Source organism: Trichosurus vulpecula, chromosome 4 (assembly GCF_011100635.1).
Source record: "Trichosurus vulpecula isolate mTriVul1 chromosome 4, mTriVul1.pri, whole genome shotgun sequence".
NCBI lineage: Eukaryota > Metazoa > Chordata > Mammalia > Diprotodontia > Phalangeridae > Trichosurus > Trichosurus vulpecula.
The window spans coordinates 317,673,171-317,691,989 of record NC_050576.1 but is presented as its reverse complement, the minus strand read 5'-3'; the positions used below and the strand labels follow the sequence as shown (position 1 = coordinate 317,691,989).

The following is an 18,819-nucleotide window of genomic DNA, read 5'->3' as shown; positions in this document are numbered from 1 at the left end:
TATAGGTAATAGCTGGTTTGTTGTTGTTGTTGTTTCTTAATATATAAGAGTTTCACTATACCGTGCTGCCTCCTAAAGGATTTTGCTTTTTATAACGGGAAGACCTTGCCACTTTGGCATGCTTATAATTGGTTCTGCCTTAAAATAAAACTAAACTAAATGAAAAATCCCCAGGACTTGAAAAAGTAGCAAAAGCAATGAAAAAATTCAGGATTGTTAAGGAAGTAAGTGACAGGAAGACTTTGCTTCTGCTCACTTCTATATACCTATGTACAAGAAGGAAAATGCAAACACTGTTTTATGCAGCATATGTTATTTCCATTATAAAGATGGTCTATAGGATTCCTTGCAGTGACTTTCACTTTCTAATGGTAAGGTTACTTAACCTCTGCTCCAAGCCTTCCTCCCATGATATTGTTTTATCTATAAGTAAGGCTGCCTCGGGAGGTAAACCTCACTAGAGGTTTCCAAGCCAAAACTGGATGATCACTCAGGTATGTTATTGAGGGAAGTTTTTGTTGAGGGACAAAAGGGGTCTCAAACTGAGCCCCTTGCACCCAATTAGATTAAAATATAATTTGGGAAATATGCACTGAAATAAATAAAAATATAATACAACATACATAATGTTAATTTGTGGTCTTCTAAGTCAATATGCTGCCAGCAAGGATCCATTTCTCTTTGAGTCTGACACCATTGGACTACATGATTCCAACTCTGAAGTGCTATGACAAAAATCTCTAATCTGGAATGACTCCCTTCCATCTACATTTTTTTTAACTCTTTCTAAGCTTTAAACAACATACTGGGCTCACAGCAAATTGATGCTACCAAGGTAAATCTGGGCCCTTAATATTTAATTTGCTAGTCTTTTTATTCATCTTTAGTCCATATCATATCCCCCACAGCTGTAAGTCTAAACATCTTCCACTCTCTTCAATTCTCCAACCCTGCCCTTATCCCCATAATTTTCAGGTGATGATCTCATGTTCCACTTAACTAAAATCAAGTTTCCCGAACTGCCCTCCTAAGTTTATAAAAATTCTACTTCTGCTCCTCTTTTTTCTCTAATAAAGAAATGTCTTTCTTTTCAAAGCTAATTTTCCCTTGGTGCTCTCCAGGGCCTTGGTCCATACTTTTGCATATTTACAGTCCTTTATGTTGCATAAGTTCTCCCAATTTGTCTAAAAATACGGTAAAGTCTTCCCTTTATAAAAGCAAAATCCTTTAGGAGGCAGCATGGTATAGTGAAAAGAGGGCAGCATTTGCATTAGGACCTGGGTTCAAATTCTACTTCTACTTGCTAACTGCGTAGCCTTTAAGCAAGTCACTTTACCCTTCTGTGTCTCAATTACCTTATCTATATTCAGTGGCTCCTCACTGAATAAAGTATAAATTATTGATCCCAGTGATCTGGTCAGGCTTCAATGTGCTTTCAATTTTCAATCTTTTTAGAATTATTTAATTTAACTAATCTTCATATACTTTACATTGTGGCTAACCTGGCCCACAGTCTACTCCCTGTTCTTGCTTGGTCCTCCCCCTGCTCCAAGCCTCCACCCCAATCTCTCCATGTCAGAATCCTATCCATCCTTCAAGTCTAAGTCAAAGGCCATCACTCCCACCACTTTTTGCTCTCACCAACCTGAAGTGATAACTTCCTCCTCTAAACAAAACACTTGTTCATGTCTTCCTTATGATACTTGTCATATTCTGCCTTGCTCATTAAAGCCACTTAGCTAAAATATTATAAGTTTCTCAAAGGTATGTCTCATTTATCTTTGTCTATCTCGTAGAACCTAGCAAATAGTAGGAAATAAAATATTTTTGAAGGGGCAAATGAATGAATCCAATAGATCAATGTGCAGATAGGTTCAAAAAGCAACTAGAAACACAATGTTTATTTAATATACAAGTTTTTATGTTTATTCTAATTAATTAAAATGAGTAGGCTTTGGAGTTCCCAAAAAAATCTAGCACCAATTTTCAAAATAGTAAATAACACTCCTCCCTACACCCCATAAACAAAAATGGCAAATTTTTCCATAACTATTTTAAAAGTTAAAATGTAAAGTCCTGATCACTAATTGGCTAGCATTCAGCTATACAATAATCTTTCCACTAGATGTTCATAAAGATGGGGTTTCACTATACTTTATTCTTTCAAAGTATGATAAATGATAATAAAGATTATGTTACCTATATCCATGTTACACATGAGGAAAATTCCCTTCAAGAAACTGCCTAACAAACGTAATATTTCTATTCCTCTACAGTATGACTTTAAAACTGTCAATAATAATATTATTCATCTGTTCTATGAGTCTTTTGAGATTTTTGATTATACACATAAATGGTCAGGGAAGTCAGGGAATATGTCACAATAACATCCATCCATCTATACTGACAGAGGATAAGATGAAAGAGAAATGGACCTATGTAAATAAGAAAATCAGAGAGAATGATATCCTAGAATAATAAGTGTGTCTTTTGAGAATACCCTCGATGATGTAAAAATATTGTATGGCTATAGCTCAAATAATTACTACCTATAGATTTCAAATAACTGATCTTTAAAACAAACTACTAAACATACAAGTTCAGCATAAACTTACTAAGTTCTGACACTGTGAAATTTATAATTGGATAAAGCATTAAATATAATGCAAGCTCCAATAACTAAGTCCCCCAAACTGAGCAATTTCTGATCATTAACAAGATGTCACTGGCCAAATTACCACAATCTGAGAAAATTGCCTGATTATGTATTTTGCCATTTTAGGTAAGCCCTTTATGCTAAGATTAAATCTGGATATAAGTTATGCCAAATAAATTTTTCTATCCTTGTAACAAAAACTGTATTAGTATTAATTTAAAAATATGTTGCATGTTTTTTATTGTACAGTTGTTCCATATTAATATGATCAATAAGAAATCACAATGTTTCCAGGCCACCAGTATTCCTTTTAGCTTTAAGGTTCCCTTCAACTGAAAGAGGTAAGGGAAAAAATGAAAAATATCACTGAGACAGAAAATCAGGACAGGATGATTTTGCTGAGCTAGATATCTCATTCTTATTACCAAGCTCTGTTAGATCAGTGAGACGAGCAAACAAGATGGAGGGAAAAGCCTTATTTAGAGTTTGTCTATTTCTACAGAGAACACTAGAAGGGAGAAGAGGAGAGAACAGAATCTGCTATCTCATTACCTGAAGTAAGAATAGCTCAATTGCCATGGCTTAAGCACCAATTAGCTAATGAACAGCTCCACCAGAGGATTCTGAAGTGGTTAGTTCTAAGGCAAAACTTAGAAGTTCAAAAGGCAGAATCAAATCTGCCACATCAGTTTGAAAGATCTGACCCGCAGATGCCAAAATTATTAAAAATAAATTTGAGGGAACATCAGAGGGCATATGTAAAGTAAGTCTAAACAGGAAGTCTTTCTCTTAACAAAAGTCTACTGGCTTAACCTTTAGTATGTTTCTCCAAAAATATCTGTTATCTCCTTTCTTGAAAACTAGTTACAAATTCCTATAATTTGTTAATAAAGAGTTGATAAGTTAAAAAGAAATAGAGACTTCTAAATTTCTCCAAGGCAATAGCATGACTGAAAGGATCAAAGGATAGTGAGTTCCATCTAGTGGAAAACCAATCATACTGCAAGACATAACAACCATGCATACATACATAGATACGTATGTATGTACATACACATATAAATGTGTATATACTCACATATATACATATACATGAAAGAAAACTACAAGTCACAATTCTTAAGTGTATAAGTTTTCTGGGAAAAGTTTATCTTATGAATATATATAGAAAGGAAAAGACATAAACCAAAAACACACTGGGGCAGGAGACAGGGAGAGGGAAAGGCAGCATGAAGTAGTGTGTAGAGGGCCAAGACTAGAATCAGGAAGACTTGAGTTAATGTGGCACCTGCTGCACATAAAAGCTGTGTGACTTGGGCAGCTCTAAGACTATAGGATGCCAATCTGTATCTGTGGATATACCAGAAATTCATCAAATTTCTATATATTGATTTATCACACATTAGTGCTAAAAATACTCTCTCTCTCTCTCTCTCTCTCTCTCTCTCACACACACACACACACACACACACACACACACACACACATACACACACACAATTTTTTTTGTATGTATAAGAAACTTAACATTAGAATAATTTAGTAGTTTCAAAGGGATGCATGGAAAAGGCAGAATAACAATGGAACAATTACTTAAGTAGAGAGGTGGGGGGGGGGTTCCCAACTAAAATATATTAAATAAGTAAAAAATATATTGCAATTCAACCAAAAGATAATGGGGGAGGAATAAAACAGTATTAAGTAAATGAGCTGCTATGGATATGTTGCTGCTATTGCAACTAAAGACTCAGCTCTATAACATTTCTTATAACTGTCCCCTCCTTTGTACTACTGCTGCCATCACTCTAATACCACAGGCTCTCATCGCCACCTACCAAGACAATTGATAATGACTTTTTATGGATTTTCCCATCTCCATTTTCTCCCCATCCAAGTCCATTTTTTTATACTGCTGCTAAATTAGTCTTCCTTATACATAGATCTGGCTATATAATTTCTCTGCTCACCTTCAGTGGCTCCCTATTACCTAGTAAATACATTTAAAATTATGAGAAAATCTTCAACAATTTGTTGTCAGTCTTCTTTCACAGCTTCATTCTCAATATTTTCTTTCATAAATGGGATAATCAATTAATAAATATTTAGAGGTCAGCAAAGAGTCTGGGGCAGAGATAGGCAGATCTGAGAATCATCAGCATAGAAATGGCAATTAAATCCATGGGAATAGATGAAATCCCCAAGTGAAGTAGTATAGACAGAGAAAAGAAGAGGGCCCCGAACTGAACACTGAGGGATATCTATTTTAAAAGGGCATGATCTGGGCATGTCTCCAGCAATGAAGACAGAGAAGGCTTGGTCAAATGACTAGGAGTAGAACCAGGAAAGCCTGGTATCTCCAAAACCTAGAAACGAGTATCAAGGAGGAGAAAGAGTAATCAAAAGTGTCAAAGGCTGCAGAGAGGTGTTATGTTAATGGAAATGAAAGATCTTTCCTGTCCATTAATAGGCCTCTGTGATCTGCTTGAGTCACAAGGAAGCCTGAGTCACATGGAGCCTGTGGTGGGAGGAGCTTGCTGAAAGAGTAGAGAAGGCAGTGAGAGTGAGGCAGAGCAGCTAGCGTGAGTGAGAGGGGGCATTCTGCCTAAGGGAGCTTGTTTGTGGGGTGGCCTGCCAGAGGGAAGGTTTAGGGATGCAAGTGCCCCCTGCATTGGTAATGTACATGGACTTCTTTATTACTATGATGGATTTGGCTTTCTGGTGTTTGAATACATGTCTTGGTTTCATCTTCAATGAAGAATCTGTTATATCTTTTGATTCAAACCTGGGAATATGCCTGCACATTCACAGCAAACGCTGTGGGTACTGCACTGGTGATATATGAGGTCAAGAAAAATGAGGATTGAGAAAAGACCACTGGATATGGCAACTAAATCATTAGTAATTTTGGGGAGAAGAGTTTTAGTGGAATGATAAGGATTATAACAGCTTAAGAAGAGTGGGAGGCAAGAAAATGGAGATACCTATTGTAGATCTTTTAGAAGAATTTAGCTCCTTTTCTGCATATTGAATTCTCTCTACGGTACTTATCAAGTAGTATTTTATATTATAGTTATCTGTTTGTGAATCTACTTCTGTCTCTACTAACCTGTAAGTTTCTTATCTAAAACTCATCCTTCCTCAGTGCCCAGCAAAGTGCTTTACTAGGTAACTAACCATTTAATGAATGTGGAAGTGAACTGAAATTGAATGTATATTACACTTTGATATACTTTTCCCATAATGGTGATGAATTTGCTCTGCTAAACCAACTGGCTTGCCTTCTGTGATCGACTGCATGCATTTGCACAACAGGAAGAATGGGGGCAAACAGTAGCTGGTACAAAGTTAAACTAATTTATCACAGACACAGTAAAACAGTGACCATGGTTTCAGCACAGTCCTCTAATAAAATGAGCCAAGAAACCACAGCCATAAAAATTATAGTGGTACCTAAAATATCTGCAAAGAAAAGTTTTTAAAAGTCAAAAGAGTAAGGATGAGAAACAATAGGATGGACATAAGAAAAGGAATTTACATCAAAAACAGTATGACCTATTTGTTTAGATTACGGAATATTCAATGTAAAGAAGTTCAGGACGCCTCATCATTCTAGTCATATAGAATCATGTTAGACAAAACAATCAAAAATATGCTTTGAGAAATATCCTCCTTCAGAAGGGGAGTAAACCAATCGACCTACCTGGTCTTTTCTAGCTCTCATTTCTATGATTTAATAAAATGTTAACAAACAACAGTTGGAATATTGGCACCATATGCACTGGGACAGTTAGCCTCTAAGCTCCCTTCAAATACCAAGATTCTATGAACAAAACAGTATTTAATATTTTTATAGACTTCCTTCTCATCAAGCAGTTTCAAGGTACTTAAATGATAATTATGCAAATAACAACATGCCTATATGACACTAAACACCTCCAGTGATGGGGAACACATTAATTAAGAGCAACTGACTGCATTTTCAGACAATTTCAATTGTTAGGAAAGGTACTCTTAGGTTGAACAAAAAACAAAAACAAAAAACCTACAACCCTGTAACTTCCACTTATTCAATGGTCCTGGTTCTATTCTCTGGGACATAAATTTAATCTTTTTACTAAGGGAAGTGAATTTGGCCCAGTAGCAGCTTTAGATATAGCTATAGTAGCCATTTCTAAGGAAGAGGTGGTCTTTTCTCTTAACAAGATCGACCTTCTCAACCTCCCCCTCTACTTGTACCTTCCAATTTCATCCCATGCAAAAATTTGTCCCTTTAATCATCCCCCTTCCCTTTAAAATCTTTAATCTCTCTTGATAGATTATTTCTTTTTTAATGACTACATTCCATCTTTAAAAAAAAACCTTCACTTAACACTATCTTCCCAGTAAATGATCCCACACATCTCCATTTTAAAGACAAAACTATTTGAAAAAAATTATCTATATTCATTGCTGCTACTTCCTCACCTCCCACTCACATTTCAACCACTTACAATCTAGCTTCCAATCCAACTACTCAACTAAAAAATTCACTGGTCCTTTTCACTGTCCTTAACCTTTTTGATTTCTCTGCATCATCTGACACTGCTGACCACGAACTCCCTGGGGGTTTTCATTACACAGATAAAAATGCAGTGGTTATCCTATCTGACCTCAACTTCTACTGATGATCATAATTCATGTTCTGCCCTTTATGTGTATGCTATTAAAGTTTAAAATTGCACTAAGACTTTTGGGACACCCTGATTAAACCTTGGTTTTATCAAGGGACCTCTTATCTCTCTATACTTTTGTCTCTTGGTGACCTCATCATTTCCCATAGGTTCAAATATCATCTCTATGTAGATAACTTCTAAAACTATCTAGCTTTCACGGCTCGCCTGTGCTCCCGCCTGCAATACTATGCTTATTTACCATCTCCCCCTGGATGTTCCAAAAGCATCTCAAACTCAGCATTCTCAAACAGAATTATCTTTCACCCTATAGCCATCCCTCTTTATAATTTCCTGATTTCTGTTGAGGGCACCATCTTTCCAGTCATCTCGGTTAACAACTTCAAAGTTATCCTTAACTCTCCCTTTTCTCTCATTTCTCATATCCAACCAGTTGCTGAATTAGATTGCAGATTCACCCTCCATAATCTCTCAAAACTATTCTCTTCTCTCTGCTTACACAGCCACCATTCTATTTTAGGACTTCATTATCTCACACCTGGACTGCTCGAAAAGTGTCTTAATTGGTTGTTCTCTTCTCCAATTCATCCTCAACACAGTTGATTAATTGTACAGTCTGCCCCCGTCAATCCCTTGCTCAAAAAGCTTCAATGGCTCCACTACTGCCTACAAGATAAAGTACAAACTCTTCTCTTTAAGCATTTAAAGTCCTTTACAGTCTGGCTCTGATATATTTCCAGACTTAATTCCCATTGCTCCCCCCTCTAGCAGCCATCATTCTAACTAACCTGAACTACTTGCTGTTTTTCACCATACATGACATTTTCTTCTCCATCTCTGCTTTCTTTGGACAGGCTACTCCCAATGCCTAGAACATTATTCCTCTTCAATATAGTCTACTGGAACCCTAGCTCTATTCAAGGCTCCACTCAGATTCCACTTCCTACATAAGGCCATGCCTGATTACCATCATCATTAGTGTTTCCCCACTCCTCTAAAATTACTTTATATAGAGATATATGTTTTGTACTGACAAGCACATAGAAGTAAGCTCCATAAGGGCACAGGCTATTTTTATTTTTCTAGCACAGTGCCTGGCACATAGGAAGCAATTCACGGATACTTGTTGAATTCATCCGAAAGAGCAATGGACTTAGAGCTAGGAAACCTGTGTCCAAGTTCCAGCTATGTGACTTATAGGTGAAGGAACTTGGACAGGTACTTTTACCTTTCTAGACTTCTTTATAACATGAGTGGGCTAGACCAGGGCTTCTTAAACATTTTCCACTCCTCACCAGCATTTGTTGGCTTTCAATAGCCTGAGGGCATGCACAGTACAAAGTGTGCATATTTTGTGTTCAGAACCAAAGCAGCAGTGAAGTTTCTAGATACAAGTAAGTGCTGTCAGAAACACCTCAGCTTCATTATGCTTTTGATTTTTAATTAATTTTAATTAATTGCTGCCAAATTTTTTGCGACCCCATATGGGGTCGCAACCCACAGTTTAAGAATCACTGGGCTAGGCTATATGATCATAAAACTGAACAAAACATATTTTGTTTTCTCCTTTCTCTTTTTTTAAAAAAATTACTTTTTAAAGTAAAATTACTTTTTTAAAAAAAATTTAAAAAATACTCTTTCTAATAAATTATCTATGAACTTATGAGCATGTTCCTTGCTGAAAAGGCTTTTCCTATAACAAACTAGATGACCAATAGAGCTGTCTGTCCTGACTGAGAAGGCAAGACACAGGGATAAATCATCTCTCCTGGTCTCACACATAAGTCTATTATGCTACATTTTTGTGATTTCATAAGATTCTCTGAGTTGGAATATAGATGTAGAGAACTAGATGTTACAGCCAGTCAGTCTCAGTGTCAATACAAGTTGGGTATGGGTTCAATGACTGGATGGTAATCATAAGTGATTTATTTCACTGCCATTGACAGCAGTAAATATTGTAAATAATCAGAAAATTCTAACAGTTTGGTAGTACCATCTTTACAATTCGAATTTTTAAAAATCTTAGATTGAGAACTAAAGTTTTAAACAATTCATTGATATAACTTTAGATCAAATAAAAACAACACTTTCAATAACATTAGATATTTCTGTTGACTTCTTTATAAAACTTATCATTTTATTGCTAAATTATGCAAATATGTAAAAAAAATAAGGAAATTAAATAATCAAATCACACAGAATGGGTAATAACTAAATTCCAATTGAATTAACTAGAAATTCATCAGCACACTCCCCTCCCCACCCCAACCAAATCCAATTTTACATAACTATAACAATAAAAACACTTTTAAAAGGTTTTAGATAAGGACTGACCAAACTCTGACCTTAAATTGCTCTGAGCAATGCCACTGTAACTAACTTAGAGGAAAAACTGATTCCCAGAGAGATGCCATGGTAAAACTTTTAGTTTTAAAGGAGCAGTCAAAAACCTGTGAGCAGTAGTCAATCTTTTTCTTAACGTAACAAGGGAAAATTTACTCTAAAACCCATTAAAGCTATCTAGCTGGCTGTGGCAAGAACATTACCAAGACTAAAAGCTCAACTTAGAAGGTATTGAATTTTTCTTTTCACTGCCTTCTTGTCTCTTTCTTTTTTCCTACCCATCTTTTTCTTCCCACTAGCAAATGAACATAATTCAGAACTAATTTATGATATATACATAAAGCATTTACTAAAATTATTGAACCAAGTTTTATGCTTCCTATTATCAAATTAAAAATCAAGTATGTGGAATGTTGAAAACTATTTAACTTGTTAAAAATCTACAGGTTGTTTGTTACTTGGATGTTCTCAATTTTTCCCCTATGGTTCAAAGGTCCCCAATAGAAAATATCCTATCCAAGCCAGTTTTAGAAGGTATAATTTTCCAAATAAGAAAAGTATACAAAAACTTTAATGATACCTGAAGGACAAGTTTAATTGCCCATTTTTATAATTATTTTTGATAGTTCTCATATTAGATAACTTTTTAACCACCCAGAGGGGTTGATTATTTTTTCCTTGTCATTTTTTATAAATATTCACCAAAAGAGAATAGGCAGCTTATGCTATATGGTTCTGAGGTTTTAAATAAGTTCCAATTATGAGCCTCCAGTGCTTAGTCTCTATTTGCTGACTTCTATAAAGTCAGATTTGAATTTTGCACTATTAACAGTACCATATACTTCACTTAGAGCTACCATACCTTGTTGTCTTCCCAATAAAGTGCAAAACATTCATCTCCTGGTTTCCACATTCTTCCACATTCCACGGGAAGAGAAGATTCCAATACTTTTTCTGGTTTGATTGGCCCAGACCTCCTTTTGGGTCCACTATTATAAAATAACATTTTATCATCAAAAGCTGGAGCCCCAGGAGATCCTGCAGACTTAATAGGTCCAATTCGTCTTCCTTTCATTGAAACTTCAACCTCTCCATTTGGTACACCAGTGAAGCCATCAGTTCTAACAGAATTGGGGTAATCAGTATTCATACTAAAATGTTTCTCATTTTTCATACCACTAAAGGCTTCATTACTTATTGTTCGTGTTTTCCTTTCATATAACTGATCAGGGTTTGATATTTGATTTTCCCTTTTCCCACGCTTTTGATTATTATGGTCTATGGTTTCTTGAGGAAGTGGGCTTTCTTTTACCTCCAAGTAAGATGAACCTTTGCCTGGTCTATTTTGCATAGAGTTATCTCTTTTTTTAAAAGCACCATCATTCTGGTGAGAAGTTGAAGGATATGCAATATCCTTAATTCTGTCATTTCTAGCATAAGATCTATCACACTTAATTCTCTCTTCTGTCCATGCCTCATGTACCACAGAAGAGCTCTGTCTTTCGGGACCTCTGCTCCTAGGTAACCCACTGTTTTCTAAAATTTGTCTTGAATTTTGAGTGTCCCTTTGAAAACGAGGAGGTTTTTCATTCCTTGGTTGTCTGGTATCATTTCGAGGAAGGTGTCTTGGTTGATTATAGTCTTTTACTCCATTTTGTTCATTATTCAACAGTCTGTGCTGTCCCTGATGAAGCGGCTGAGACTGTGATTTGGATTCTAAAAAGTAAAAGAGCATTATATTAATATCATACTAAGTATAGATTCTTGGTTAGTATGGACACATTACATATTTGGTACACATATGTACTGAATAGCCCATACATTAGTGAACATGAATTATGATTAATCTCCCTATTTCTTATACTCCTAATAAGTAAGAATAATGTTCTAAATTTATAGTCGACTTATAATTAACCACAGGTGAACAAAGATGAACAAAGGCATGGACCATGCAAAACAGTGGATAATCAAAAAGTCATTTATATTTGGACTCATTTTAATACTTACATTTGAACACAGGCAAGTCTGCCTCTCTGGGAACTCACTTAAAAAAGAAACAATTAATGAAATCATATTATGAAGAGTTAACTCGTGTTGCTATGAAGCTGTCCAGTTTTTTTCCCATCTTGACCCCTGTTCACCTATTTCCAAAAATCACTTCCATGCTGGAAACAGCCTCCCTTAGATGAATAAAAATATAATGCTATATAAAGCTACCAGTTCTCAATTGAGGTGCTAGACTAGATAATTTTGAAAGGTCTCATTTAATTCTAAAATTCTATGGCTCTAAATGTTTAATGTGCAAAAGACTATTTCTAATAAGCCAAATGATAGTAGTGCATATGACAGGGCAACAAAGCAAGGCATTGAGTAGTGTAAATGTTAACAGCATAAGAAAGGGGACTGTCAAAGTGAATGATCAAGGTACCATACAGTCTATCAAATCTGAAATAAACACTTGGGGAATAAATAGTTTAGGAAATCAGTCTACATACAATTTAAAATTAATGTTCAAAGTCTGGGGGCTTTTTGTTTCAAATCAGTATACAAGTTCATTAAATTGTTTATTACAATGTAAAGATGTTTTAGAATCTGTATTATAAATCATGTTACTAGTATTCTGAATTCAACAATACTAACGCTATGTTACTGTTAATTATGGTAGACAATCAAGATAACTTTAAATAAAGATATTAATTTGTTGGGTTTCTTTTTATGTCTTTGTTTTTGCATAAGGGATACTTTAACTGCCACATATTTTTAAAGTAATAGTGCTATGTAAGTGGGATGAAACTCTTGGTAAGTGATTGCTTGGGGGGAGGGGAGGCGTGAAGCCAAGATGGTACAGTAGAGGGATCATTCAAACAGAACTCTCCCAACATTCCTCTCCAAAAAACTTTAAATTAATGTGTCAAGTCAAATTCTAGAGCAGCATAGGTAAGACAAAGCCAGGGCGAGACGTTTTTCCAGCCCAAAATAACTTAGGAGGTTAGAATGAGAAGTCTGTGATACTGAGATGGAGTCAGGTACAGAACACAGTACAGTCACAATGCCAGCTGTGGGCCCTGGAGGTGGCTGTAACAGTGGCAGAGGCAGTTTTGATAGTATTCATGACCCAGAGATGCTAAAGGTGTTAGGTAACTGATCAGAAATAAATTACAGGGGATCCCTGTACTGGCACTGGGCATAGGACTGGGCACTGTCTGGTAACTTGATTACCTACTATATAGTTCCTGTTTGCAGTTCAGGGTAGAAAGGAGTATTTCTAACTGAAAGGGACCAGGGCTCCTATCCGGGTAAGGACCAGAGTCCAGATGAGGCGAGCTGAGACCACACCTCTCCCAAGATCACACCACCCTGGATGCAGAGAGAATTCACAGACCTCCAGAACCAGCCATGAAAACAGCAAAACAAAAAAAGCCTGAAGCTTGGACAGAGACCCCACTGCCTCATCCCCCATGCCTACTCATCCCCAAGTAAGCAGAGCCCAACTCTAAATAAAGATCAAAGTCAAGAAATACCTTGGAAAGATAAGCAAACAACAAAAATAACCTGACCATAAAAAGTTTCAATGTGACAGAGAAGCTCAAGGTACAAATTCAGTAGACAATAATGTTAAAAGAGCTACAAGCAATGCCTCAAAAGAAAAAATTGCAGATTGGATTCAAGGCTAACAAGAATTCCTGGAAGAGCTAAAGAAAGAGCTCTTTCTTATAAGAGGAAAAAAATGATAGTAAAAATCAGAGTGGTAGAGGAAAAACTGGGAAATGAAATGAGCAACGCAAGAAAATTATGAAAAGAGAATTAACAGCCTGGTAAAGGAGGTACAAAAAAATAAGAAGGAAGTACAAAGAAAATAACACCTTAAAAAACAGAATGGCCAAATGGTAAATATGGTACAAAACTTCACTAAAGAACTCCTTAAAAAGCAGAATTGGCCAAATAGAAAAGGAGATATAAAAGCTCACTGAAGAAAATAATTCCTTTAACATTAGAATTGGGGAAATGGAAGCTATTGACTCCATGAGACTTCAAGAAACAATAAAAAAGTCAAAAGAATGAAAAAATAGAAGAAAATGTGAACTATTGCATTGGAAAAATAACTGACTTATAAAACAATTCGAGGAGAGATCACTGAAGAATTATTGGACTATCTAAAAGCCATGAAAAAAAAGGATCTAGAAATCATTTTTTCAAGGAATTATAAAGGAAAACCAGAGAACACCATAGAAATTTAAAGAATCCACTAATTACTTACTGAAATAGACCCCAAAATGAAAACTCCCAGGAATATTACAGTTAAATTCCAGAGCTCCCAGGTCAAGGAGAAAATAACCAAAGCAGCCAGAAAAAAACCACTCAAATACTATAAAGCCACAGCCATGACCACACAAGATTTAGAACTATCACTTTAAAAGAGCAGAGAGCTTAGAATGACATTCCAGAAGGCAAAGGAGCTAGAATTACAACCAAGAATAACATACCCAACAAACCTAAGTATAATTCTTCAAGGGGAAAAAAAAAGACATTTAATGGAACACAGAATTCTTGAGCATTCTTGATGAAAAAAAAAAAACAGAGCTAAATAGAAAATGTGACATTCAAATACAAGACTCAAGAGAAATACAAAAAGGTAAACATAAAAGAGAAATCATAAGGGACTCAATAAGGTTAAACTCTTTATATTCCTATATGAAAAGGTGATACATGAACTTTACATGATACATGATACATGACAGTAAGAACTTTATCATTATTAGGCCAGTTAGAAGGAGTATAAATAGAGGGCATGAGTATGAGTAGATTATGTTGGGTCAATCTTCAAGTTGCTGTGTTTATCCTTTGTTCTCGAAGAGGACTATGACTTCAGGAAAATGACATGACTTGCAGTTGACTTTGCTTTGAGTGAGGGAGGGCTGTGCAAGGTCACCAGCCTCACTTTCTCCTCCAGAGCCATCTGGGTCCAGTGGCTTGATATTCAACAGGACCACTGGAGATGGCCCAGGATGCATTGTGAGACCCTGGTCCTTTCAGGCTAAGGTCTTCTCAGGTTCTCACTTTGAGTGAGGTAAAGCCCACTCAGTGAATAGGGCTCTTTAAGAAGTTAATCAAGAGATGGCCCCTTTAATCAAAACTCAAAAAAAAAAAAAATCAAACTGGGAGGGAAAGACCCTCAGGGTTCCTGATCAAAAGAGAAATAGTTACTATTTGGTATTTACATTCACTCTGTGCTAGGAGGGCAGGGACCTACTGTCCAAGAGCTCCAGAGTGAATTGGGTTTAAGGCTTGGTTTTTTGAGAAATCTAACCAGTAAACCCTAAGTTAAGGAGGGTTTAGTGATGATTTTCAAGAAAAAATGGAAGGGTGAGAAAGAGGGATGCACTGAGACAACTGGGAAGGCAGAGGAAGAATGAGGAAAATTATCTCAAATAAAAGAGACATGCAGAGTTTTTACAATGGAAGGGAAAATGGGGGATGGGGGATGGGAGCAATGCCACACACACACACACACACACACACACTCACTCTCTCTCTCTCTCTCTCTCTCTCTCTCTCTCTCTCTCTCTTTCAGTTGAGTATAAAAATCTATCTTGCCAAACAGGGAAGCAGGAAGGAGACAAGAGAAAGGGAATGTGGAATTATTAGAGGAAGAGTGGATTAATGGAGGCAGTGATCAAAAGCAAAAACAAAAAATAAAAACTTTTGAGGGACAGACCAAAAAAGAGAAAAGTTTAAACAGAAGAAAATAGGATGGAGGGAAGTACACAGTAAGTAATCATAAATGTGAATGATATAAACTCATCCATAAAACAGAAGCAAATAGCAGAATGGATGAGAAACAGAATACAACTATGTTTATAAGAAACACCTTTGAAACAAAGAGACACACAGAGTTAAAATAAGGGGCTAGAGCAGTATCTATTTTGCTTGAGCTAAAGTAAAAAAAAAAAAGGGCAGGGCTAGCAATGATAATCTCAGACAAAGCAAAGACAAAAATAGACCCAATTAAAAGATATAATCAAGGAAACTACATGATGTTAAAAGGTACCAAAGACAATGGAGTACAGTAAGTTTCTCTGATAAGGGCCTTACTTCTTGCCAAATTCATAAAAGAAGGGCTTTTCCCCAACTGATAAACGGTCAAAGGATATAAAGAGGCAGTTGTCAGAAAAAGAAATCATCGCTATAAACAGTCATATTAAAATATTCTTAATCACTATTGATTAGAGAAATGCAAATTAAAACACCCTCACACCTTTCAGATTGAAAAATGACAAATGCTGGGATGAATGTGGAAAAATAGGGACGCTAATACATTGTCACTGGAATTGTGTGAACTGCTCTAACCATTCTGAAGAACAATTTGGAACTGTGCCCAAAGAGCTATAAAACTGTACATATCCTTTAACCCGGCAATACCACTACCAGATCTCCCCAAAGAGGTAAAAATAAAAAACCCAAAAAGGATCCATATGTACAGAAACATTTATAGCAATGCTTTTTGGGGTGGTATGATGGCAAGCAAAGTGGGACTTTTTGCTGCTTTTTCTTTTGGAGTGCTTCTCAGCACTAAGGCAAGCAAGTGCCTTTGATTGAGTCTTTGATTGAGTCAAAGCCTTTGAGGACCTGCTTAAGTCACAAGAAAGCCTAAGTCATATAGGTTTGAGTCACATGATTGTGATGCCTTCTCACCCTGAAGAAGAGTATACATACTCAGAAGTTAGCATTTTGCTTTGGGGCTCACTCATTGGAAGAGTGGTCCTGTGATTTGGCCAGACAAGACTCTGAGCACCTGTTAAGGAGCACCTCCCACCGGCGGGAAGGTGGGATGCCCAACCCCCAGCCCCAGCTTTGAAAACCCAGATGTTGGTGCTTCTCTCTCTGGTAATTATGTATGTACTGCTATGGAAGCCCTGTCTGCTGATTTGTGTTATTTGTTCTGTTTACATAATTTCTGCTTGTAATTTCTGTTTGTGTTTTCTCTGAAGTACAGTGTTGACTTTTTCCCCTAAACTAAGTGAATGATATACGTATGTTTAATTAAAGTGAGACTGCAAACCCCTGAAACTTGCTTTCCTTAAAAAAGCAGATCGGAGAACCTGTGCTAGCAGCCCTCCTGTGTGCTGGTGTTGTTGGTCTTACACTTCCACAGCAGCTGCTAGCAGCATTGTTGTTACAGGTGGCAAATAACTGGACACTGAGGGGATGCCTATCAATTAGGAAATGGCTGAACAAGTTGTGGTATAAGATTGTGGTGGAATACTATTTTGCTATAAGAAATTACATGAACTGTTACAAAGTGAAGTGAGCAGAAAGAGGAGAACATTGTACACAGTAACAGCAATATTGTAATGACAATTGTGAAAACTTAACTACTTGATCAATACAATAATCCATGACAATTCCAAAAGACTTATAATGAAAAATGCTACTCACCTTCAGAGAGACCTCATGATTTCTGAGTGCAGACAGAAACATTGTTTTTCCCTTTAGTTTTGTCCTTTTTGTATTTTTGCAAAATGGCTTATATAAAAATATGTTTCGCATGATTTCATATGCATAGTGAGTATCATTCTCATATTGCTTGCCTTCTCAATGGGTGGGGGAGGGGCTAAAAAGAAGGTGCAATTTGGAACCCAACATTTTTATAAAATGAATGTTAAAACAAATCTAAATTTAAAATTACATCAAAAGAAAGGACCTACTTGAACTCTTTGACTGCATGTCTTGAATTTAATATTCATCCAATATTTATGTTACTTATGAATTCATAAATGAGTGGGTGGAGCTAATGGAAGTAAAGACATTAAGAAACTAACAGTAAAACATTAAGAATAAAAATATGAGGAAATAAATTATCATCAACAATAATGGGGTGGCAGAGCCAAGATGGAGGCTGGAAAGCAGGGACTAGCGTGAGCTCCCCGCCGAGTCCCTCCAAAAACCTATAAAAAATGGCTCTGAACCAATTCTAGAACTGCAGAACCCACAAAACAGCAGAGGGAAGCAGGGCTCCAGCCCAGGTCAGCCTGGATGGTTGCTGGGTAAGGTCAATCCTGCATGGAGCTGGGAGTGGAGCCGAGCAGAGCGCAGCGTGGGCCGCGCAGACCAACCAGGGGAGGAGCTGGGCGAAGCGGGCCCTAGCGCCCTGAATCAGTGAGCTGCAGCAGTCACCAGGCTTCTCAACCCACAAACACCAAAGACAACAGAGAAGGTTAGTGGGAAAAGCTGCTGGGGACAGGGTGATAGAGTTCACAGTTCAGCCACCACACCGGGGGCAGCAGAGGTGGGGCATCTATAGAACTACAGCTGCAGTTGCTTCCAGCCCCAGGCCCACCTGGTGGGAGGAATTAAATGGTGGATCAGAGCAGGAGTGCAGAGCCTGCTGAAGATCTGAGTCCAGTCCGGGTTGGGGGTTCTTGGGGAAGGAGGAGTGCTGGTGTGGCAGAGCTGGCGCATCCCCTCAAGCTTGGAACAAAGTACTCTTTACTCTACAAGCAGTCATACCATGACGAAAAAATCAAGGGTTAAGTAAGTTGGCTGAGAACATGGCCAGGGAGCAAAAACGCACTCAGATTCAGTCTCAGACTTTGGAATCTTCCCTTGGTGACAAAAGAAGACCAAAACATACAGCCAGAAGAAGTCAACAAAGTGCAAGAGCCTACAACAAAAGCCTCCAAGAAAAACATGAACTGGTCTCAGGCCAAGGAAGTGCTCAAAAAGGATTTGGAAAAGCAAGTTAGAGAAGTAGAGGAAAAATTGGGAAGAGAAATGAAGAATGTGGGAAAACCATGAAAACCATGAAAAACAAGTCAATGACTTGCTAAAAGAGACCCAAAAAAATATTGAAAAATATACTGAAGAAAACAACACCTTAAAAAATAGACTAACTCAAATGGCAAAAGAGCTCCAAAAAGCCAATGAGGAGAAGAATGCCTTGAAAGGAAGAATTACCCAAATGGAAAAGGAGGTCCAAAAGACCACTGAAGAAAATACTACCTTGAAAATTAGACTGGAGCAAGTGGAAGCTAGTGACTTTATGAGAAATGAAGATATTATAAAACAGAACCAAAGGAATGAAAAAGTGGAAGACAATGTGAAATATCTCATTAGAAAAACCACTGACCTGGAAAATAGATCCAGGAG

The 18,819-nt window shown here is 36.9% G+C and overlaps 1 protein-coding gene across 3 annotated transcripts in view; it reads right to left on the bottom strand.

The window, feature by feature from the left end:
- Positions 1-18,819, bottom strand: part of TDRD3 (tudor domain containing 3) — a 206,823-nt gene that overhangs the window by 50,561 nt on the left and 137,443 nt on the right. For all 3 annotated transcript variants that reach the window (XM_036755196.1, XM_036755195.1, XM_036755197.1), the window contains one exon: positions 10,535-11,388. In XM_036755196.1, coding sequence (XP_036611091.1) covers positions 10,535-11,388 — 854 coding nt within the window. The remainder of the gene's footprint in view (positions 1-10,534; positions 11,389-18,819) is intronic.